Source organism: Ovis aries, chromosome 5 (assembly GCF_016772045.2).
Source record: "Ovis aries strain OAR_USU_Benz2616 breed Rambouillet chromosome 5, ARS-UI_Ramb_v3.0, whole genome shotgun sequence".
NCBI classification, from domain to species: domain Eukaryota; kingdom Metazoa; phylum Chordata; class Mammalia; order Artiodactyla; family Bovidae; genus Ovis; species Ovis aries.
The window spans coordinates 44,493,690-44,517,627 of record NC_056058.1 but is presented as its reverse complement, the minus strand read 5'-3'; the positions used below and the strand labels follow the sequence as shown (position 1 = coordinate 44,517,627).

At 48.4% G+C, this 23,938-nt stretch overlaps 1 protein-coding gene across 14 annotated transcripts in view; it reads left to right on the top strand.

Moving 5' to 3' along the window:
- The first annotated feature begins 8,957 nt into the window (after nt 1–8,957).
- Nucleotides 8,958–23,938, top strand: part of LOC101104574 (core histone macro-H2A.1) — an 81,638-nt gene continuing 66,657 nt past the window's right edge. For 10 of the 14 annotated variants that reach the window (XM_027970262.3, XM_027970260.3, XM_042250545.2 and 7 more), the window contains exons 1-2: nt 9,336–9,503; nt 19,540–19,744. In XM_027970262.3, coding sequence (XP_027826063.1) covers nt 19,573–19,744 — 172 coding nt within the window. In that variant the 5' untranslated portion in view covers nt 9,336–9,503; nt 19,540–19,572. Of the gene's footprint in view, nt 9,171–9,335; nt 9,504–9,760; nt 9,945–19,539; nt 19,745–23,938 lie in introns of those variants that run through there. The other 4 variants (XM_060415756.1, XM_042250543.2, XM_042250542.2 and 1 more) reach the window with 2 other exon arrangements.

Here is a 23,938-nt window from a genome sequence, read left to right as displayed (position 1 = left end):
GGCAGCCTAAGGAGATTAAGATAAGGATAATAACTTACATGTGTTATATTTTGCCAGTATTTTCTTCTAGTTTGTCATTTGTCTTCTGACTTTATTATGGTGGTGTTCTTTTCCCATGCAATGTTCTGTTTTGTTTTTAATGTAGTCGAAAGATGAGTATCACATTGGGTTGGCCAAAAAGTTCATTTGGGTTTTTCCATCAGATGTTACAGAAAAAACTGAAAGACCTCTTTTGCCAACCCAGTAATAACCTTTTCAGATAATTATAGATACTGTTCTCTCATTCTACATCCAAACTCAACAAATGGTAGTTTCTTAAAGGTAGTGATATTAAAACATATCACTGGACTTTTCATCCTCTGTGCCATTAAACCCATTGGTTTTTCTTTCACTTTGGATGGATTTTTTTAAACCAATGCATAATGTTGTAACATCATACATTAGTCATTTGGAAAATATTAGTTCACTAAGTTGTACTATATTATATATCTCTAAGATAATTAAGATTTTCCCCAATGTTAACAGATTTTTATAATACAGAAAATTATGTTACTTAATACCATCAGCGAAATTATCAGAAAGGTTCTAAAGTTTCGGGAAGTTGTCAGCTGTTAAGCTCATGGTGGCAGACACAAGCTTTCAAAATTTTTAAATCTGCTCATTTAAAGACACTTAATTCTTAAGTGAAACTGTGTGTGTGTGTGTTAAAGAATTCTATGACTGCTAACAGTTTGGGACACTGCCTTGATTTGTGCTAAGACATGGTCTTACCCACCAGTGCTTTTTGTACTATTAGTGCAAATGTCAACAGTGAAAAAGGCAAATAAGGCCTTAGTATTATTATAAACGTAGTCTTGACACACAGACCCCATTAAAGAGTCTCAGGGACCCCCCAAGGTCTCTGAGCACCACTGCTCTTCAGGTAGCATGAATTTTTCAAACCATATTTTCAATCCAGCTCTAACCTCGGGGTGGGTGGGAGAATATTTAAATCTTGAGTTGTCTGTAGGTCAGGAAAAAGGTAATACAGCCCCTCCTACACCACAGGATGGTTTTCCTTGATGCCTTTGTTACTTTCAATCAAGGGTAAATATTCACCTGTACTTCTCTTAGAGAAAGGCATTAACTGCTTAACAAAGACAGGAGGGCGTGGGGATTGTTGAGAACAGGGATAAGAGTCAGATGTTGCCGCTAATTACAGATCAAAGCGAGACAACTTATCTCTGAAGTAATCAAGTAAGGAAGAAAGGCTCCAATGGAAGAGACGGTGGTGCATCTGTTCCGTGGAAAAGGGTGCATCTGTTTGCTTGTGGAGGCAGAGGGTGGTGGAGAGCAGTTTCTTTCTTTTCTGGGATTGCTACATGTGCCCGTGCACATCCACACCCACACACCCACACCCACCCCTTGGCTTGATCAGAAGCTTGGGAACTAGCTAGAGACCTCTCCCTGCCCACAAATAAGGTCACAAATAAGGTCAAGCTAAACCAGGGAAATGGTGACACCCCACCATTTGACTCTCAGATCATCAAAGGTCTTGGAGAATAGTCAGGGTGGGGCTAAGAGGTGCTGGGAAAATGCAGGAATGCTCAGTCCTGCCCATTGCCAGCCCAGTCCCAGGATCTCTGGAGGGCCACTTGGCTACCTGCATTAAAGCTTTTAAACTGTGGATCTTTGATCCAGCAGTTCCACTTCTAAGAATTAACCTTCAGCCGTCAGATGTGCACTAAGATGTATTGCTAAGGACCTGCATCAGGTTTTTCTAGTAGAATGCAAAACTGCCTGAAAGAAAAACAGTAACAAGAGCAATAACCAATAATAATTGGTTAACTAAGTGATGGTACAGCCCAGGATGTTTGGAATAGTGGTTCCCAAAATGGGGTCTGCTGATCGCCGAAAGTCACTGTGACCCTTTGCAGGGGTTCACAAAATTCAAACTTTTCGTGATAATGTTAAGACAATATTTAGCTTTTCCATTGTCTTAGTGTTTGCACCAGTGGTGCAAAAACAATTGTGGGTAAAACTGCTGATGACTTAGCACATATCAGCAATGACACCAAACTGTACTAATAATCATTTTATCCTTTATTGCCAAGCACTGCCAGAAAAAAAAACAAAAAAACAAAAAAACCAAAACAGTAGTTAATTTAAGAATGTCCCTGATAGAGCAATTGTTGTTTAGTCACTCAGTCATGTATGACTCTTTGAGACCCCATGGACTGCAGCCCTCCAGACTCCTCTGTCCGTGGGGATTCTCTAGGCAAGAATGCTGGAGTGGGTTGCTGTTTCCTTCTCCACAATAAAGCAGTAAAAATTACTAATTTTATTGATCTCGACCCTTCAGGACATACTTTACATTTTAAAATGTTCTCTGTGACCACATGAGAAATATATGTGAATTACTTCCTGGGTCGGGAAGATCCCCTGCAGAAGGAAATGGCAACCCACTCCAGTACTGTTGCCTGGAGAATCCCATGGAGGGAGGAGCCTGGTAGGCTATAGTCCACGGGATTGCAAAGAGTCGGACTCGGCTGAGCGACTTCACTTTCACCCACTCCAGTATTCTTGGGCTTCCCTTGCGGCTTAGCTGATAAAGAATCCGCCTGCAATACGGGAGACCTGGGGTTCAAACCCTGGGTTGGGAAGATCCCCTGGAGAAGGGAAAGGCTACCCACTACAATATTCTGGCCTAGAGAATTCCAGTCCATGGGGTCGAAAAGAGTAGGACATGGCTGAACCACTTTCACTTTTCACGGTCGGCTATTTAACAAACTAGGATGGTTGCCTTAAGGAAGAGCATTTGTGTGATTGAGTTGTGGGCTAAACTAGCTGCTTTTTTCGAGAAACACCATTTTACTTGAAACGACGATGGACAGTAGGGCTATGTTAATATTTTCATGGGCTCCAGGCACTTTTGTCTTTGCAGGCCCCCTCCTTTATAAAAAGATATAAAGATTCTATTTTACAACTGTGTTGGCATAGGGACAAATATATGAATGTTGTATATTAAAATATTTTATTTGATCTAAAAGAAGTGAATTTCATTTTCTTCTTCTGATTTTAAAGAAATGGGAACACTTTCATGGTCCCATAAAGTCATGTGGGCCTTGGCTGTATTCCTTATGGCTAAGGTGAGCCTGCCTGACAGATGAACTGTGATTGAACTGTTCAGACTCTGGTGTGTACCAGGCTGGAATCCCCACTAGACACAGTTGTATATTTCATGCTAATATACTTGTCTTTACACCACTGCTAGAGGATTTTTGTTTTTATTTTTTATTTTTTAATTTTTTTTTAATATATTGTTGCTGTTGTTTATTTTTTATTTTTTTTTTTAATTTTTATTTTTACTTTATTTTACTTTACAATACTGTATTGGTTTTGCCATACATTGACATGAATCCACCACGGGTGTACATGCGTTCCCAAACATGAACTGCCCTCCCACCTCCCTCCCCATAACATCTCTCTGGGTCATCACCGTGCACCAGCCCCAAGCATGCTGTATCCTGCGTCGGACATAGACTGGCAATTCGATTCTTACATGATAGTATACATGTTACAATGCCATTCTCCCAAATCATCCCACCCTCTCCCCCTCCCTCTGAGTCCAAAAGTCTGTTATACACATCTGTGTCTCTTTTACTGTCTTGCATACAGGGTCGTTGTTGCCATCTATGAGCCCAAGAAGGTAAGAATGCCTGAGGCCCAGGAAAGTCACAATGCAGCCCTGAGAACATGGTGGATGTTTTCTTGAAAAGGAATGAAATGAACTTGTCACTTCAAGAAAAGTAACGGTGATGTTATGTTGCCAATGATAAATTTGAACTTTCAACCAAAAATTACAGTATTGGGAAATTTTTATCTGCCACCATGAACTTGGAAACTTCTCAGTACTTAAAAACCTCTGCTGATATCCAGGATATCAGAAATGTGGTTTTCTGATTATACCATGAAAGGAGTTCACATTTGGAAGATTAGGAGATCTGTATAACTCAGTGAACCACTATTTTCCAAAACCCAGGAGACCTACCGAGGAACATACACTCGCGTGACACAAACCAATGAGTGAGTATATCAAATCATGCACTGCTAAAAGGTCCATCAAAATAATGGATAAAAATTAAGATAGATTATAAATCCATTAAAAATAATAAAAATATAGATTAATGGATGTTACCAAATCAGTTGGTCTCAGATTCTATATTGTTATTAACCTTTAAGAAACTACTACTTTTGGGGTATTGGAGTAGTATAAAATAAGAATATCCAAAATTATCTGAAAAGGTTATTAAAATCCTCTATTTTCCCCAAATACATATCTGTATTTTTTATATAGACTGTAGTTTTTCATATACTTAAAACAATAGATAGCAATTACTGAATACAGAAGACATGAAAATCTAGCTATCTTCTGTTAAAACAGACATTAAAGAAATGTGCAAAGTTGGAAGACAGTGATACTCTTCTCACTAAAATTTGGTTGTTTGGAAAATATAGTCATTTTTCATACAAATACATTGTTTAGCATGAACTTGTTTACAGATTAACATTTAAAAATGAATAAGTTAATATTTAAGATTTTTGTTTTAATTTCTAATAGAGCAAATATTGACAGATGCAACCCATGTAAAACTGCTCTTTGCAGTCCTCAGTAATTTAAGAGAGTAAAGGTGTTTTCAATTTCAAATACTTTGAGAACTGCTATTGTAGAATACCTACAACAGGTTAAATGTTTATAAAGGACAATTAAGTTTAAAAAGCAGGTGACGAGTCCTAAATGCAATAGAAACACAAATACATTTACTATTAAGTAGATAAGGACTTCCCTGGTGGTTCAGACGGTAAAGCGTCTCTCTACAGTGCAGGAGACCCGGGTTCGAACCCTGGGTTGGGAAGATCCCCTGGAGAAGGAAATGCCAATCCACTCCAGTACTATTGCCTGGAAAATCCCATGGACAGAGGAGCCTGGCAGGCTGCAGTCTATGGGGTCGCAAAGAGTCGGATACGACTGAGCGACTTCACTTCACTTTAGATATGGTTACAAAGACTGAAAAGGAAGCAGTGGCTTTCTTCTAGGTATACTTAACGGTGATTTTTATGCTTTTGTGCATTTTTGTTTTCCAAGTTTTACATAGTGAGCATGCATTTATTTTACAATTGTAAGGAAAAAAATCTGATGGAACCCTCTGAACCTGACTAGGGGAGAGGGCATGCCACCGACATGGAAAAACAGGACAAACAAATTAGAGGGAAGAGAAAAGGGGTGTGGAGCTTTTGGGAGAGAGGAAGAGAGAGGGCATCTTGAACTTCTCCCAGGGACAATATTCCCAGTGAGTTCTGTAAGTGGCACACTGTGGAGGGATGAGGGGCACGAGGATAGCACCAAGGTCAGCTCTGGAGGGGTAAGGACTCTAACCCAAGGACAGTGGTGCATGACTGTGGGGACAAGAAGACCCACTCTGAACTCCGGGGGCAGGGGTGGCGGCACGAGGAGGATGGATACTGGGTGTGGAGGAAGGGCACCCCTAGAAGGGCTTTATTCAGGACTGAGTCATGAAAACTCAGGTCCTGGATGAACCTGGATTTGAACCCCAGTGCCAGCCTACCCCGGAGAAGGCAATGGCACCCCACTCCAGTACTCTTGCCTGGAAAATCCCATGGGCAGAGGAGCCTGGTAGGCTGCAGTCCATGGGGTCGCTAAGAGTCGGACACGACTGAGCAACTTCGCTTTCCCTTTTCACTTTCATGCATTAGAGAAGGAAATGGCAACCCACTCCAGTGTTCTTGCCTGGAGAATCCCAGGGACGGGGGAGCCTGGTGGGCTGCCGTCTGTGGGGTCGCACAGAGTCGGACACGACTGAAGCGACTTAGCAGCAGCAGCCAGCCTACCCACTCTCTGATCCCCAGGATGTTTCATAGCTTTCCAAATCTATAGTGCCTTCATCTGTAAAATGGGGATAGAAATGTCCCACAAATAGTGTGCCTGCTGGGGCTGTTGTGAAACAGAAATGGTGGGATATATCTGATTTGACACGTGGTGAATGTGCAATCAGCCCTGGGATTTCTTTGGAAGGAATGATGCTAAAGCTGAAGCTCCAGTACTTTGGACACCTCATGCGAAGAGTTGACTCATTGGAAAAGACTCTGATGCTGGGAGAGATTGGGGGCAGGAGGAGAAGGGGACGACCCAGGATGAGATGGCTGGATGGCATCACGGACTCGATGGACGTGAGTCTGAGTGAACTCCGGGAGATGGTGATGGACAGGGAGGCCTGGCGTGCTGCAATTCATGGGGTCGCAAAGAGTCGGACACGACTGAGTAACTGAACTGAACTGAACTGAACTGAATGTGCAATAGGATGGAAAGAAAAACCAGTCTTGTAGGCTTGACCCACTTCCAGGTCACCAGGGAAACCAACTTAGAGACCAAAGCTGGGGTCGAGGTGAACGAATTACTTCTTGGTCCACTAGCGTTGCAGATCTCTAAGACAATCTTGCTGTGTGTTTGGCCTTCATCATCACTTAAGGACCTGGGGAAGAGGAAGCCTCAGGTCTGTGCGCGACTAGGGCACCAGCAGACTGTAGGTGTCTCCCCCTCTCCGCACATGCCTGGGCTTTCAACAGCCCGGTTGGTCTCTTCAGTTAAGGTTTCCGGGAGTACTGGACTGCTTACATTTCAGACCAGAACCTAGGCAGCGTGGCAGTGCACCTAGAGGGTTTTTGGTCCACAGCAGGCATTCAGCAAGTGTTTGTTGAATGACTTACTGAGTCTGGCATCCTCCTGACTCGCTGTGGCCCACAGAAGCCTCACCTGGTAGCTGGCCCTGGTAGAACTGAGGGACCTCCCCAGGGAGAAGGGAAGCACAGAGCAAAGGTGGGTGGTGGTGTCTCTGTCCCTCTTCTGAGACCTCTCTGCAGCTTCCATGGGGAAATCCTCACACATCCTTAATGCTTTGTTTTTAGACCCGAAGAATCATCATTTCTCAGTTTCATCTCCTGTAATTCTTTCACTCATTCCACAACAACCTCACACTTTAAAAGTTGAGATATTATTGACATTATAACATTGTGTGAGTTTAAGGTGTACAACCTGTTGATTTGTTACACTTATATACTGCTATATGATTACATAGAGTACCTCTATCATGTTACACATTATCTTTTCTTGTGAACACACTCATTGTACTTTGATTTCAGAGATGCTCTGTCTGCCTCATTTGCTGTTCCTGTGCTTAGAATATCCCCCCACCCCAATCCCCCAGATATCCACTTGGCTTGCTGCCTCAATTCTTTGGGCTTCCCTCATAGCTCAGTTCGTAAAGAATCCACTTGCAATGCAGGAGACCCCCCAGTTTGATTTCTGGGTTGGGAAGATCCCCTGGGGAAGGGAAAGGCTACCAGCTCCAGTATTCCAACCTGGAGAACTCCATGGACTGTATAGTCTGTGGGGTCGCAGAGTCAGACACGACTGAGTGAATTTCACTTTCACTCAATTCCTTAAATGTCTCCTTATCCATGAGGCCTTTTCTAAAATTTGAAGCCCCATCCCAACTTATACCTCTATCCCTCTTCCTTGCTTTGTCATCAAGCCCAAGCTCATATTGCTTGCTACATGACAGGCCAGTAAATCGAGAGATGAGTTGTTGGGAGAAAGAATGGCGACTTATTTAGAAAGCCAGAAAACCAAGAAGATGGGGGACTCTTGCCTCCAGAGAACCATCTTGCCTGAGTTAGAATTCAGGCTTCTTTTATACTAAAAGGGAAGGGAGTAAAGTCAAACATTTCCTGGTTCTAGTCAGCCTGGAAAGAGGATGTGTTAATTTCTTCCAAGAAGCCATTCACAGGTGGGCCTGGTCAGGATATTTCCCTTGAGTTAAGAAATGGGCCATTTTGTATAATTTAAGCTTATAGGCAACACTCCTTTAGTGATTAACTTGTAATAGAATACAAAAGATTCTTGCCAGTTACAGCTTTATTTTTCTGTATTGCATTTACACCATCTGATACATCACCTCTTTTGCCTATTATCTTTCTTTACCAGCTAGACTGCAAACTTCTGGAGCTCAGGGATTTTTGCCTGTTCTATTCACTGCTTCATCTTCATCACCCAAATTGGTGCATGGCACAAAGTATGACCACAGTAGTTAACTGAGTTAATGAATGAATGGCATGTATTGGACACTGCTTTGCAGACTTTTGAAGTAGAGTGTAAAGCATCGTGGTGAAGGGAGGAGGTTACCACCACTGCTACTGGGGCAACCTGAGGGAAGGGAGTGGTCATTAATGACTCATAATCTTCCACCACCAACTCAGCAGTCTCAGAACAACTCTGCAGGGTCTGTATTGTTATCTAAATTTGGTTCAGCTGGGTCTAATGCCTCCCCCCTCCCCCTTCGGTAGATGGAGGGGAGAGGAGGAGGAGCCGGAGGGCTCTTACGTTAGAACTTGGGATGGGTCACTAAGGTCTTAAGGCCAAAAACCAATTTAGAAATACAAGTTGGGTTTTGCAGCGGGCCCCTCTTTCTGCTTGTCTCAGTCAAAACTAAATTAATTTTTAAAAATAAAGGGAAAGGGAAAATAATTAAAAAGCAAACAAAAATGTGTGTGATGATAAGAGAATCACTGTTTAGTAAATCTCAACTTGGGTCCAAGAGTGAACATTTGCTGAATCTAAGTAAACGGCTTCCATGCAACAAAGCAAATCAATCCAGACTTCTAGGGGTCACTGGGAAGAACTCCAGGGGAGCCGGATGCGCAGCAGTTGGTCGTGGGGAAGACCAGGCTTGATAAGGGCTTGGGTCCAAAGACAGCGGGAGGTTCTGAGGTGCGAGGGAGGTTTGCATTGGTTGGGGAGGGAAAAATCCTTGCTTATAACATTAATTTTGCCTCCGTCCCTGCGTTAATGAGAAGGCTTCTAGAGATCGGCAGGAAAAGCCCCCCCCCGCCTCGCCCGCCCCAGTAGGCGCTCAATAAGCGTTCCTCTAGTCGCACAGGCTGGGACGCGCGCTGGAGAAGCGCCTCTACCCAGGGTCCCGACCTTTCACAGGACTTAGCTCAGGGCGAGTCCCCAGCTCGGGCGGGACCCTGCGTGTGGCGTCCAGGCCAGGTGACAGAGGACCAGAGCTGGGGCCGCCGTGCGGCCGGGAAACTAACCCACCGACGTCCAGGAGGTACAGCACGGAGGGCCCCCGCGCGCGCGCGGCTGCTGGCTTGGGGTCAAGGCTGGGGCGCCCAGGTGGCGCGGGAGGGGTGGCCGGACGCGCGCGGACGGGATGGGATGTGACGAGCGGCGCGCTGTGCATTGTGGGAATCCCGGGGCCGCGGCGACTGGTTCCAGTTCACTCGGCAGCGGAGCCGGGCGGAGGGGGCGAGCGCGGGTCGCGCAGGCGGGAAGCGAGGAGGTGGGCGGGCGGGCCAGCGAGGAGCGCGGAGAGAAAAGGCGCGAGCGGCCGAGAGGGCACAGGCCGGACACCTTGCTGCTGCTGCCGCCGCCGAGCCGCCCCGTAAGTGCCGCCTGGGCCCCCTCGCCGCGCCGCGTCCCCGCCGCCCGGGTCCGGCTGCCCCGCTCTTCCGGCCGAGGGTGCATGGGAGCGGCCGGGCCTGGCGGGCACCTGGCGGCGCACGGCCGACTCGGGCAGCTGGGTTCAACGCGGCCCACGCCGGGGCCTCGCGCGCGCACGGCGTCCTCCCAGGCCCTGCCCGGGCCGCGCGGGATCCTCTTTGGTTTTGTTCAAAAAGCAAACCCGGAAGCCAACTTGTCCTAGAACCGCGTCCTCCTGCCCGCGCCTGGGCGCTTTTGTGAGCAGGAGACAGCCCCGGCTCGTGCCCCGGTGACCCGTCCTGCAGCGGGCGGGCTGGACTCGAGGCCGGGGGAGGCGTCGCGGCGGGAGCCGGTCGGCCTGGGCCTGGGCGCCCGGGAGCTGTTGTGCGCGGAGTTGTACTTGGTGAGGCGCCCGCCCGCTCGCGAGTTGCCGGCCCAGGGCACAATAAGTGGGGCTCGAGCCCCAGGTGGCGGTGGTGTAGGCGTCTGGGTGGTGTGCTGGGAGAGTGGGATGGGGGTTTGGGGGGTAGTTGCAAGACTGGAACCAAGGCGGGGTGGGGAGGGGTTTGTCCAGGGACTGGCTGGGGAGGGGCCACAGGAACCCCCGCTGCCCTCTCATTTTTATGAACAGCCTTTTGTTTGCTTTGTGGTTGGGAGGTGGTGTTTGTTTTTTGTTTGTTTGTTTGTTTGTTTTTTTCCCAAGGTAACTCCAGAAGGCTGTAGGCTCTTCCAGTGGAGAAGGCCAGGAGGGAAGTCTTTCGCTGGGGGGTGGGGTGGAAAGAGGAGGTGAGTGCGCAGGATGCTGCTGGTCATGTCGCCTGACAACAGGTGTGCGGGATGGCGCGTCCCATCTGCACTACGGCAGGGACCACAGATCACTCAGGAAGGATCTTGTCAGTAGATTGCTTGAAACGTTGTTTTAGACAAGATGTTAGGGAAAGATACTTTCCCGAGTGTGGAAGTAAGAGACACAGAGCTGAGACAAGCCTTAAATTCAACAATTACAGTTACCACGAAGTCCTTGTAAGACTTTAATGATCGAATAAACAGCGTATAAGAATAGACAATTAGAGGGGCGCTCCTGCTAGCTTCTCTCTTTCTTCTACCTATGTGGTTTGAGGTTTCATCATTAAAGAGGGGGAAAGTGCTTTGTTCCAAGATTTCCTGCTCCAAGGACTCCGGAAATTTTGAACAGTTTTAAATTAAAATGAGTGGGAGACTCTATTTGTGAATTAGATGGAATCCACCTACTCCGGGCCACCTTTAGATTACTGGTCTGCTTTCAGAGGAGTTATTAGCTCTGAAATGGACCCTTCTTTGCTGCACCTGGAATTAATACATGTACACTACTAACCAAAGCTGGGCAATGGCATCTCAGTCTTGCACAAGAGGCTCCCCAATGAACAGAGATGTATTTTTCAACCTATTTTTCCTTCTTCCTCTTTTCCTAAATCCTCAAGACTTTAAAATCTTATTTACTGTATTTTTAGGAGGAGAGTAGGAAATCTTTCCACTTTGTTACTGTTTTGATCTCTTACCATTGTTAATACTGATCCTTAGATAAAGGTATTTAGAAGGAGGGAGGGGGTTAAATAAGTGAAAATTGTTTGAGGCAGAGCCTTTAGAATGAGGATGGGATGGCTTACGTTTTATTAAACTTTGAGTTGTCTAGACCATCACACATGACATTCTATACTCCATACAACTATAAGTCACTGGCTTGGTCTATCCCAGTGGGCCAGGGTCAGAGAGTGGTATATCTCAGGCTGCCATTTTTTCTGGTCCTCCAGATAGCAGATCTCTGGAAGACCCTTTCACCTCTTATTTCAAAGAGAGGCTTGGACTACATACATGACTTTTGGGACCCACTTCTAATATCTTCTAAGTTAATGCTACCCCAAGCCATTTAAAGGAGGTTTACTTAAATAAAAGCCCAAACTGACAGCCCAACTTGACAAAACCCAACAAGAATCTATATGTGGTATTCATCAGAATGGCAGCAGCTTCTAGTTCTCTTTGGATTGTGCCCTTGGATTTGTGTCAGATTTTTCAGAGCCCTGTTCTTGGCACATGGGCTGGGAAAGGGCAGAGGTCAATGGGGCCCATGTCTGTCTTATGGGTCCTTCCCGAGTTCTGTAGGTTTAGAAATACGTTGGGCCCCACCTCAGCTCTTATGTGTGAGTCCAAGTGATTAGCTCTTCATTCCAGAGAATTGTATAGCTTGTTAGCTTGGATCAAGCCTGCCAGATCAGTGCCTTGCAGTCTTCAGGGAATATTTCTTGGGAATCAAGTTTCGGGGGGCTCAGGCACTGGGGACAGAACTGGATGAAGAAAATGTCCAGTTTTGCCACGTCCCCCTACCTCCTAGGAGGGGAGGGGGCTGGAGCTTGAGTCAATCACCAGTGGCCAGTAATTTGGTCAGTCATGAAGTGAAGTTAAGTGAAGTTGCTCAGTCGTGTCCGACTCTTTGTAACCCCGTGGACTGTAGCCCACCAGGCTCCTCCGTCCATGGGATTCACCACGCAAGACTACTGGAGTGGGTTGCCATTTCCTTCTCCAGGGGATCTTCCCAACCCAGGGATTGAACCCAGAGCTCCCACATTGCAGGCAGATGCTTTAACCTCTGAGCCACCAGGGAAGCATGGAATCTCTGTAAAACCCCCAAAGGACAAGGTTCAGAGAGCATTCAGGTTGATAGACAAGTGGAGATTTAGAGAGAGTGGCATACTTGGAGAGGGCGTGGAAGCTCCATGCCCTTCCCTGGACCGCCCTATGTATGTATCTCTTCCATCTGACTGTTCCCAAGTTATATCCTTTTGTTAATAAACTGATATGTAGTTTAAAAAAAAATGTTGAGTTCTTACCCTTGGGAAGCTGACAGGAGGAGCAGAAGGCAGGCAAGTGGCCATTGCAAGGTCAGTGCAGGAAGCCACAGTAGCTCTCATAGCAGCTCCCAGGACAGTAACCTAGCCAGGGGCAAGCCCTTACTAGGCACAGAAAAACCAAGTAAGAGTTGGCTGGGCAAAGGAGGGCAGGTGGGGACAAGTGTTTGAGACCTGGCCCACATGTGCAAAGTCTGAGAACAATAAGAATAGAGTTCATATGGGGGAACTGCCAGAGGCTCAAGATGTCGTGATTCTAGAGGGAAACTAGTGAAGCCAGAGGGCCAAACAGACCAAATCACAGAGGGGGATCCTGATCAGAAACACACTGAGGGATTTAAACTTCTTCCTAAGAACAGTAATAAGCCTGCGAAGGCTCTGGATAGGAGGAAGATGCCTTTTATCTGTTCAACAAACATTGAATAGTTTCTAGATGCTAAGCCTGACCAGGGTCTTGCCCTACTGCAGCTCACATTTTCCTCTGATGGCCTTCCATTGGGGTGACTGTCTCCTAGTTGGCACAGCCTTTAACAGGGAGAGGAGGTTTGAAAGAAAATTTCCTTGCGAAGGAGGCAGGGAGTGCCATACTAACTGTTGAAATGTAGTGCTGGTTCCTTGAGTGTTGCTCAGGATGCATACCACAGAGTGGATTTGCAGAGGTGAACATTTTAATCCCAGGCTGCCTTCCTGCTAACCGTTCCTACTTGTAGTAAATAACACTCTTCATTTTGGCTTTTGTTTTTTTCCCACCACTAAAATCCTGACACATGAGAAGAGTAAAATCTGCTGGAACAAAGTGTTTGGTTATGGTTTATTTATTATCTCAGTTTGTCCTTTTCTTCTTGTTTGCAATCCCTTGGTTCACTGAGGATGGACCGTAAGTTCTTTAATCATCCCTTTCATTTTATGGTATAGTGTTTTATGAATGGAGAGAGATGTTTTTCGTGATTGGCCAAAGTACCAGAGCAAGTCTCTGTTCTGAGCCAATCAGAGTGAATCTTGTGAACCCCACCTCTGGGAGTGATAGTTGTGTAGTATATCCACATGCCTCTGGGGGCATGACAGCAGTGTCACCGTTAATCATTTGGTATGATGGGAATAAACGGAAGAGAATGCTGTAAACAGGATTAGTGTCCTGCACTTCAGAATTAAGTGTCTCAGGTTTGTCTTCGTGACTGGAGTTGATGGAAAGGTGACAAATGCATGTGGACATGTGGGCACTTATCCAGTGGCTGGGAATGGATGGGATAGTCCTCACCCTGTCAGTGACCTGAGCGCTGATAGCTCAGATTCTTCCATCCTCGGGGGCCAGAGATAGGGCTGTCTGACCAGCAGCCCCCCAGCAGTTCTAATCAATATTTTGTTCAAGATCAATAGGCACATATTCATTGCTTAGATAATAAAAGACTTTACCATTGACCATTCCAGTGGTTTCGTGAGTGCCCTGATTATTTGAGAGTTTTCTAGGCGGCAGCTTTGACAGAGGTCAGGAACATAAGTCTTTTCCGCTGGTCTGTGTTACTGTGCTTGTCTTAACGGCAGAAAGGGAGATTGCTGGAATCATAGGATGGTCACCGAAGGTCTCTGCATGCTCATACCTCAGCCATCAGGGAAATGGTGGTGGTCCGTTCTTGGGAATCCCCAGGGTAGCCCTTACAAGCTTCCTGAATTTTATGGGTCTGGGCTCCCACATGAATGGTCCCAGAGAAGCTCCCAGATTGGTGTCTCACTTGCCACATCTGAGTCTTGTGGTCCTTGCAAATGCTGCCCTCATTTTTGTCAAGAGAGCCCCCAGCCACTGTAACTTATCAGTTACCACCCAGCTAGCACTTGAGGGCCTTTCAGGAACCAGGCAGGATGGTAGGTTCTAAGAGATACAGTCAGTGAGCAGAGTGGCCTGGTCCATCCCATCAAGACAGGCAAGAACAGAGGCAGTGGTGATACAGTGTAACAAGTGCTAGGAGTGGGGTAGGTGGCTTTAGAATATTTGTATAAGTTGGATCTAGAGTGACAGTCAGGGAAGGGCTGGAAACTGCTTGTAGAGAGCCTTTTAGATATGACTGAAAAGCAATTGCACGTATTTCAATGGTGGCTGAGGTTCATTGAAAGGGACTTCTCACTGGACTCAGGGGCCACTGCAGGAATGTCTACTGAGTGAATAGAGTGATTCAGCCTGGTGGAGCCCTCATTTGCTGGTATAGGGAAGATGGGCCAGAGTTTGTTGGGTCTTGTTGTACAAAGCCAGAGTCTGGGCATGGGGCTGCTCCACACTAGACTAGAACTGGGGGCCACATTGCTCAGCCACTGCAGAGAGGCAGAGCAGGGAGCTCCTTGATAAATCTCCATCATCAGAGAAACGCTGGATCCACTAGGCAGGGTCGCCCCCGACTGAGGGCAGGAGAGTGTTGCACACTGAGTGAGCGGCGTGTCCCGAAGGGCGGCAGTGGGGATGAAGGTGGTTTGCGGCACACGGAGGAGCCGGCTGTGCTGCCCTGTGGGCGAGGAGAACAGCAGTGTGGCAGGCTGACCCTTTGCCCTCCTTGCCTCTGTTGCCCCTTCCCTTTGTTTTCGTGTCTGTCTTATTCACAGGATCCTCACAGCCAGGCATCTCACTTGTCCTGTGCTTTGAGGACAGATCACGTTGTCACGTCTTGATCATTGAGGGGCTTGATGTCAAAGACGTGCTTCTCACTGAGCCTGGCTCTTCTCTGTAGAGGCCCCTCCGCCCCTGTATCTGCATGAACTTTGGGTTTCTGCAAACAAGGTTCATGTCTATTGTGACTGATTTATAGTTGGAGGAGTTGCAGAGATAAAGACCACAGAGATCCCTTCAGGATCAGCCACAAAATCTTCATTTCCTGACCTGATAACCGTCAAGCCTAATGTTCAGTAATGAACAGATGCCAGGGTTGCCTGAAGACCTATCATTGTCTTCAAAGCATGTGGGACCCTCCGCAGGGCTGAGGGCTTCTGGTTTGCTGAATGGGGTGCTCTCCTGGCTGATGAATCCAGGAAGGAAGGACACAGTTTTGTCAGTTTGGCAGGGTACTGTTGCTGTTTGTCCTGTGAACAAGGTCAGTGCCCCAATGAGAAGCTGAATGCATGGGAAGCCGCTTTCTGCATCACAAAGGACTGTCCACCTCTCAGAAAAGGCTCGATGCAGGACATGGGTCAAAGTAGGCTTTGACTGGTCACTCAGACCCTGGCTTCAGGGTCAGCTCTCCAGTTGGTTTGTCAGGTTACAGAGACTGGCTGTTTCCTCTTTTCTTTGTAGGAAATAGCTGGAGGACATTTTCCAACCTCTCTTGCAGTAGGGGTGGCCATGTGACCATGCTCTACTTGATGGGTCATGATCAGGAGTGGTGTGCTCCACTTCCAGACCTGGCCTCTGAAAGCCCCCAGGTATTTTCCTCCATGACCCTTTACCTCCAGTGGTAACCCCAAATTGTGCATTGAAGGGTGGGAGGAGTCTGGATCCATGGATCATCCTGCAGAGAAACCCCAGTCACGGACTTTCCCCAAGTGAGAAATAAGACGTAGGGGCTTATTTGTTACAGCAGCTGACCTAGGATATATAGGCTCTCAGTGGTGGAACTATGACTTGAATTGGGTTAGTCTGACTTTGGCACTCAAGTTATTAATCACAGTGCCCAGCGGCCACTTCTGTCACAGTTACTCTTCCCTCCCTGCCTCCCCATGCTGGTGCTTGGCCATAACCGACCTTGTCTCCTAGACTTCTGAAGAGCAGGATGGACCTGCCACACTCATGGATTTACCTGGAGTTTGCACCACTACAAGGCGATTTTCCAAATGATGTTTTTAAAATCACCACACATTATTGGATATCATGAAGCTGCGTGGCTCTGTTAGAATTCTTTCATAGCTGTGGCTACAGCTTGGGGATTTACTGCTAGAAGTGCAGCAAGAACGTGAGGAGGGGCAAGGAACAGAACTTTCTCAGGGCAGCCTTGGGGAGGGAATGAAGACTCAGGGCTGTTTTATCAGAGAAGGAGTCTGATTCTGAATGAGACCTGAAGATGGCTCTGGCGTTTAAGCACAGATGTTTAAGGTCTTTCTTGGAACCGGGGGACCTGCAGATGACTGCAGCTCCTGGCATGGAGTAGCTCCCAGGTGAGTCGAGCTAGGGAGGCAGGCACACATAGAGGTGCCAGGGTATGTACTGTGGGAATACAGAGCAGTGAACAATCCAGTCCACGGTCGGGACTGAGAAGAGAGGTTGTGTGAGCGTCAGTTCAGGTTTGGCAAGAGGACAAAAGGGTGTTTCAGGCAGGAGAAGCAGCATGTGTAAAAACATTCTGGACATGGCTTCACAGGTCAGGAAGTCAAGGGCAACTTGGGCATCTGAGGCCAGACAGGGGTGATGGGAAGCAGTGCTGAAGAAGTAAAGGATGCTGTTTGTGGCTGGCTTGGGGAGCTGGAGAACCAGCAAAGTGGCAGAGGTCCTCTGGCATCCATGGAGAGAGACTAGTGGTGTGGAGAACAGGCACGGAACAGGATCTGAACCAAGGCAGGGAGGGCAAAGAGAAGGGAAGAGGCTTGTGAAGTTATGGAAGTGGGTTCAGCGAAGCCTGGCTAATGACTGGGAGCTGTGGAGGTGGGCAGAGGAACAGGGACAGACTGGCTGCTGACTGGTAGCTTGATGCATGATGTTGCCACCGCTGGGGCTGAGAAACCCACAGGAGTTCACAAGGGACTTAAAAGCAGGCCCTGCCGAGGGCAGTCAGAACAGAGCCCTGGGGCTCGGCAGCCAGGTGTGCGCTGGGATAGGGACCCGGGAGTCACCAGCTTGTTGACTAAAGACTCTTGGCTTGAGTCAGAGGGATCTCCAGGAACGTTACTTTTGAAGACGAGGTGTGTCAGGTCTCCGGGTGCTAGTGGCTCCTGTCTGGGACAGGACATTGTCCGAGTCCCACAAAGTCAGCCCTAAACATACCCAGGCAGGTCCACCCAGAGACGGAGCTGGAGTCTGTGCACCAGGAAGAACAGGGCTGAGCTGCATAAACCATCCCTGGTCACTGGCCTCTCCTGCTGGAAGAGGGGAAAACTCTCGCTCCAAAGGTCTGGGGTAGGTCTGTGAAACATATTTGTATTAAAGCCAAAGACTGCTGGGAGCTCAGATACAACTCTTCCCTACAAACACATGCACACACAAGTACAAATACCATTTCCTGCTCAGAGTGAGCGTGGGCACCTGTTTGCCAAGAATGTTTCAAAACAGAGCTCATTACAGAAGAAGTGGAGCCAACTATTTGTTTCAGAAAAACCAGACCCTTCTGGGACTCTTTAGCAATCAATGATCAATTAAGACTTGGTACCTCCCTTGACAGGGTGAAATACAGGGTTCTCATCACACAGGCCTTGAGCCCCCTTAATTCTGGTGGGCCTGTCAGCGTACCCAGAAATTCTGCCTTCTGCTGTTTTGGCCATCTCCGTCAGGCAGACCATCCAGGCTGGTCTTGCGGGTCATACTGATGTTAGGTATGGACCATGTATATCTTGAATGTAGGGTCAGGTGTCAGGAGCAAGGACTCCTAACTCTGTGACTTCTGTCGTCACAGAGATAGGGACTGTTAGAGCCAGAGGAGCCCACACACTGTGGAGCTTGGCCTCAGTTTACCAGTAAATGGGAGACCTGACCACTTGGTTCGGTGGTGTGAGCATCTGTGTCTTCTAGAGAAGTCTTGTCTGGTGCCCTGGAACAGGCTGAGGCCTCTCACAGCCCCTTCCGCAGCACCCTGCACTGGCCTTTCACAGTTCCCATTTGAATGATGAGGGTTATGTAGTATTTCTCTTGCCCACCAGCTCTGGGAGAACAGGGACCCCACCTGCCTTGTGCATTGTCGTCTCCATCCCAGGCGTGATTCCTGAAGTGGATGCATGAATGACTCGATGCTCTTAGTAAGCGTCTGTGACCTTGCGGTGTGGTGCTGCGCCGGGACTGCAGTCAGGGGCAGCGCTGTGAGGCCTAGCGGTGAGACGAGAGAGACAGGGCGGGGAGCGTGTGTGTGTGCACGTCAGTGCCGTGGTATGAAGCACATAGGAACCCAGAGGGTGGAGCACGCGGGAGGGTTGGCAGAAGGCAGAAAGCGCGAAGGATAAAGGAGGTCCTGGCTAAAGGGCATGACTGCTGTGGAGGAGGACATTTGGGGGTACTCCCCGTGTTTGCGTTTAGACCTCAGGAAGCACAGGTAAAGCTTGATGGGTGTGGCAGGCCTAGATTTCTAGGGCATTGCATGACAGGCCAAAGTTTCTGATTGCATCTTGGGAATTGTGGCAGCAGGGAAAACTTAAGAACAGTACCACAGCATATTCAGATTTGTGTGCACGGAGACAGCTCAGCCAGTGGAGAGTAGATGGATTAGAGTGTGGCCTGCGGTGGGAAGACCTTTTCAGGACCAAATGTGTGATTATTTGGTTAAGATAGTGGTGACCTGGATCCCCACAAGAGGTATGGGGCATTTTGGATGGTGAGTGGGTCGGGGAAGGAAGGAAGGACTTTCTTCTCTGAGGACAGGCCTGACTAGCAGTCAGGAAGTGCTCAGAAGGCCTTATATTCCAACCTGGCTGCCCACTTAACTCCTGTGAGCAGTTCTTGCCTCTCACAGATAAAGGACTGCAAGGGAGAGAGGCTGCTCTCATCAAAGAACCTAACTGTCTGACTTAACATCTTCATTGTAGAGGCAGGTGACATAGTTTTCTTTTTATCAAGTGTTCAGCAAATTTATCAGCGCTGGTCTCCAGTGTATGAAAATACAATTATTAAGCAAGCGTATAGATCTCAGCCAAGAAACCCCATTTTCTTTTACATCATGTGGCATAAAGGCAAGGCACTTAAGAGCAGTCATTGTCAGAGTAACGTTTAAATGGAAGTGGCTGATAAAATTGATGTCATGGTATAAAATGTGAAAAGCTAAGCCATTCTTTTTTCCAGGGCTGAAGCACATGGATGGAATGAAGAAACTGGGCTCGCAGGGCTCCGTGACTGTAGGTGGTGGCATCTGCCGGCACAGCCCGTTTCTTCCACGGCCCTGAGGGTGTGCGGAAAGGGGAGATGTCCCCAGTAATCCTGACCCAAGCGTTCTCTTGCCTCCACAGTGTACTTGCTGATCCATCTCCAGGGCCACCGCCATGTCCAGCCGGGGTGGGAAGAAGAAGTCCACCAAAACCTCCCGGTCCGCCAAGGCGGGAGTCATCTTCCCCGTGGGCCGGATGCTGCGGTACATCAAGAAAGGCCACCCCAAGTACCGGATCGGAGTGGGGGCGCCCGTGTACATGGCCGCCGTCCTGGAGTACCTGACAGGTGAGTGTGCCTGAGTCGCTGTGGACACACAGCTTCCAAGGAGTGGGAGGGCCTTGCTCGTCCATTTTGAAAATGTGCAGACCTGTGGAAAAGTTACGAGAACAGTGCGTGAACACTTTCACCTAGAGGCACCGTCTGTGAACACGTTGCCCCGTTTGCTCTCTCTCTCTCCGCTCTGTGTGTGTGGGTGCACGTGCATGCACGTGTGCACGTTTATTTTTGCCTGTTACCTGTTTGATTGTCACCTGTTATAATGATGTCTGCTTTGAAATTCCCTCAGTTGTCCCAGTAACGTGCTTTATGACTTTGTTCTATTTTCTTTCATGACCCAGGATCCATTTTAGGGTCATACATTGCATTTGTCTGTCAGGTTTCTTTAGGTTTATTTTTTAAAAATTCTCTAGCTTTTCAAAAAAATCTCTGATGACATGGATGTTTTTGGAGGGCATAGGCTAGATATTTCGCAGAATGCCCTTGAATCTGTGATGGCCTCAGGCTTGGATTCAGGTTAAATGTTTTGGCAGGAGAATTCCATGAGTGATGTTGAGTCCTTCTCTGGCATGGCGTCCGGAGGCACCTGCCGTGGGTTTGTCCTGTCACGGGTGGCCTTCGCTTTGGTCATTGGCTTAGGGTGGTGTCTGCACCTTTGCACATCCTGGATCGCAGCCTTTCGCCCATGGCTTTAGCGTTCCTCAGTGACCTGTTATCACTGGGGTGGTTAGGCTTTTCTATTGCTGTCCTTTCTCCTACATTTACTAGTTGGCATTCTTCTGCTAAGAAGAGCTTTCCTTCTGACCTTCCCTTCTTTCCTCTTTTTTCTATCCGTGCTGGTTCGTGGATTTTTAGAATTTAACATGTTATGTACTGTCATGTCTTTACTCATTATTTCAGTCACATTGTCTCAAATTGCATCTTCAGGCTGGTTTTTATGTGCTTCTTCCCCCTCTCCATCACTCTCTGTACATTTCCTTTCTTTCCAACAAAATGGGATATTGTCATCTCCCCCTGACCTTTCCCTTTCCCAGTCTTGGAATCAGCCATCCCTCTGGGGCGAGGTGGCAGGGTCAGGGGAGGGGCAGAATCCTTGGTCCTTTTCCCAGATAAAATGTTGTTGGTCTTATTGGTGACTCCATAGCAACTGTGGGAGGTCATCTGGGCAGGATTCACGCCCACTGCCCCCCAACAACCCTGGCCGCCATTTTTAGTATTGAGGAAACCAACCTCAGGGCATACACAGATTTGCCACATATAACCAGGAAGTACTTGCAAAGGGACACATCCTGCTGTCCTTTTGTAATGCTTTTACCAGTTTTTTCTCCATACATCATCAGGGCAAGTGGCAGATGAGGGCAGCTCTAGAGAGAAGGAGAGACTGGCTCAGCAAGACGAGGCTGGGTTGCTTCCTGCTCTCCCAGGGCTCTTGATAAGACAAGACCAAGGCTTCCCCTCACAACCATGAGGGTTCTAGAGTTTTTGTGTTCTGTAAAAGTGTCTAGGCATAAAAAGTAATTGGGGTTCTAGTTGTGAGGCCTTTGCACATATTTGGAACTTGGACCCTGTGCTTGTCCGAGACTCATAGGTTGCATGCCTGGTAGCATGACATAGGCATGGTTCTTCTCACTATGCAGATGAGGAAACAGAAGCCCAGAACATAAGTGTCACACCCAGGAAAACCACATGTAATGCTGGCAGTTAGCCAGGGAGACCAGGGGAGAACTCGCTAGGTAGGACCCAGAGGAGACTTTTAAGGTCTGGCCTGGCAGTTTACATGCTGTGTGACCCAGAGAGAGTCGTTTAACCTCTCCGGATCCCAATTTCCTTTCAACTCATTTGGAGACAACAGTCCCTGCTTCACCAACTCCAGGCGGCTGTGAGATCCAAAGGGACTTTGTTTGAGCACAGTGGGGAAAGCTGACACAATGTGTAAATCCAGCCAACCTGTGTTTCTTGGTTCCCGAATCCTGTGATGCCCCTGGCACAGGCATGACACTGGGATGGTCACACACATTCATTAGGTCAGGTACCGCAGCAGCTTCATTTCTTCCATCAAGCTTCCTCTTGTTAGTTAGCAGGGCACTGGTGGGGGGGTACCGCTGCTCCATCATGTTTGAGGCAACAACTGTCTGTGCTGCACAGAAAGTCTGTTATGTTTTCCTTGTCTACGTCTGGTTGGCTCTGAAACTGAGTGCAGCCCACATGAGGGCCAGGTCAGCAGGTTTGTTCTCATGGGGGCCGGGCACCTTGACCATGAACCCCCCCAACTGTGCCCATCTCTGACTGTCATGGGTGCAGCAGTGGTCCCAAAGTGGGGTGGGAATGATCAGGGCAGTCCCCCTAGAGCTGGGCAAGTCACTCAAGGCAAATCCTTACTCTGGTGTTAGCCATGTTAACCCCTGTGTATTAAAAAGTAATACATATTTTGAAATTTTACCAAGTCCTTCCAGAAGAGCTATAGTTAGCTGAATCTGAGCCATCTTCTCTGTCTACACACAGTGTTGAGTCATTGGAGTGACCACTGCCCAGGGCCCTGACTTGTCATCTGGTCTGTGTGATGGGGGCCTTGGGGGATGTCCTGAGCCCTCGACGCTATACTCAATCACTGCTAGTCACTTGTGTCCGGTTGTCTGATGGGCAGGAGCTGAGTTTCAGGGCCGCATCAGTGGAGCATTGCTGCACTCCACCATCTGGACTCTGCTGCGCCCCGCCCCCCCATGACTGCCCTCAGGAGGTGATCCGTCCTGAGCCCCTCGGGCTGGGCTGTGGGAGCCCATCTGCCTGCTCAGAACTTGGGCTTTGGTCCCTGAGAGAGAAGCGGAGGTGGCCCAGGTCTCTTTCTGCTCTGTTGTTTGCTCCTGTTTCACAGAAGACCCTTTCCCAGACATTGCACATGCTTACATGTGCTAGCTCCAGAGCACAGGAGTGGCTGGGGCAGAAATCGTCTCTGCTCCATGGAGCTCATGCTCTAGTCTGAAAGGAAGAGCCAGCCAACCCAGATGGCTCCTGACTGTGCCAAGGTCTGTGGAGGCTGTAAGTAGGCCAAGGAGCCCCAGTGCCTGGGGGCCTGGAGGTGAACGGACCCAGGAGAGTTTTATTTGAGGAGGAGACATAATCAGCTGAGACCTGGACAGGGAGATGGTGCCAACCAGCCCTGTGAGGGATAGGAAAGAGCTCTGCCACCTTCAGAATGCACCCACTGGGTGCCAGCCTCTTCCCAGAGTTGGGAAATGCTAATGTGACTTCGGGCTCAGACACTGTACTCCAATACACGGCATCTGAGCAAAGTGCCACCCATTCCACAGGTCCTCAGGAGAGCTGCATTGTGTCCAGTGCTGAGAATCAAGCCAGAGCAAGACCTCCCCCGACCCTCAGAAGCTTTGTCCAGAGGCAGGTACAAACCAGGAAAAGGCGGTGACGATGCAGGAACACACGTGCTGAGATCAGGCTTCAGGAAACTTTTCCTGGAGGATGTGTGTTAGCCTGCTCACCAGAGCCGCCCTGCTTGTCTGGTTGTCACCTGAAGGCTCCCCTGGAGGATTTGTCTCCTTCTCTGACAGGTGGCACACAGTTGTAGGCATGGTGATGGGGTGCCACCCAGTGCTCTTCTGACGTGGCTGGACCAGGCCTCCTGTCAGAACACCCTGGTGGAGAGTTGAGGAGGGGTCTGGATGCTCGGGTGCCTGAGCTGCAGGGCCCACCTGGGACCAAGTAGCTCTGGAGCAGGGAGCTGACATCTCCGGCCAGCCTGCGGCACCACTTGGGATGCCATGCTGTCCAGTAGAATCTGGTAGGGGCAGCGGAACCAGGTGGTCAAGAGTATGGACCTTGGTGTCAGAGCTGCTGTTTCCTCATTATGGCCTAGGCAGCTCACTCACATCCCTAAGCTGTGAAATCTATTATCTGTGAAATGGGGGTTACAGTAAGAGGCACAGACTTACTATGAGGTGGGAATGAGAGGATGCACGCAAAGTTCTTGTTTGTATCTGCACAGTGTTAACCTGGTGACGTTAGGGCGACAGCAGAGAGGAGGTAATCCTGCTCTGGCTGCTGAGGTGACTGAGGGTGCCTGCTTGCCTTGGGGATGCTGGTGGGGCTGTCCCTGCCCACTCAGTCCCTTTCACCAAGCACCTGCAGAATGTCCTGGCTGTTACAACCTACTCCCTCTGGTTTATTTCAAGCTGCCATCTAACTCCTCTT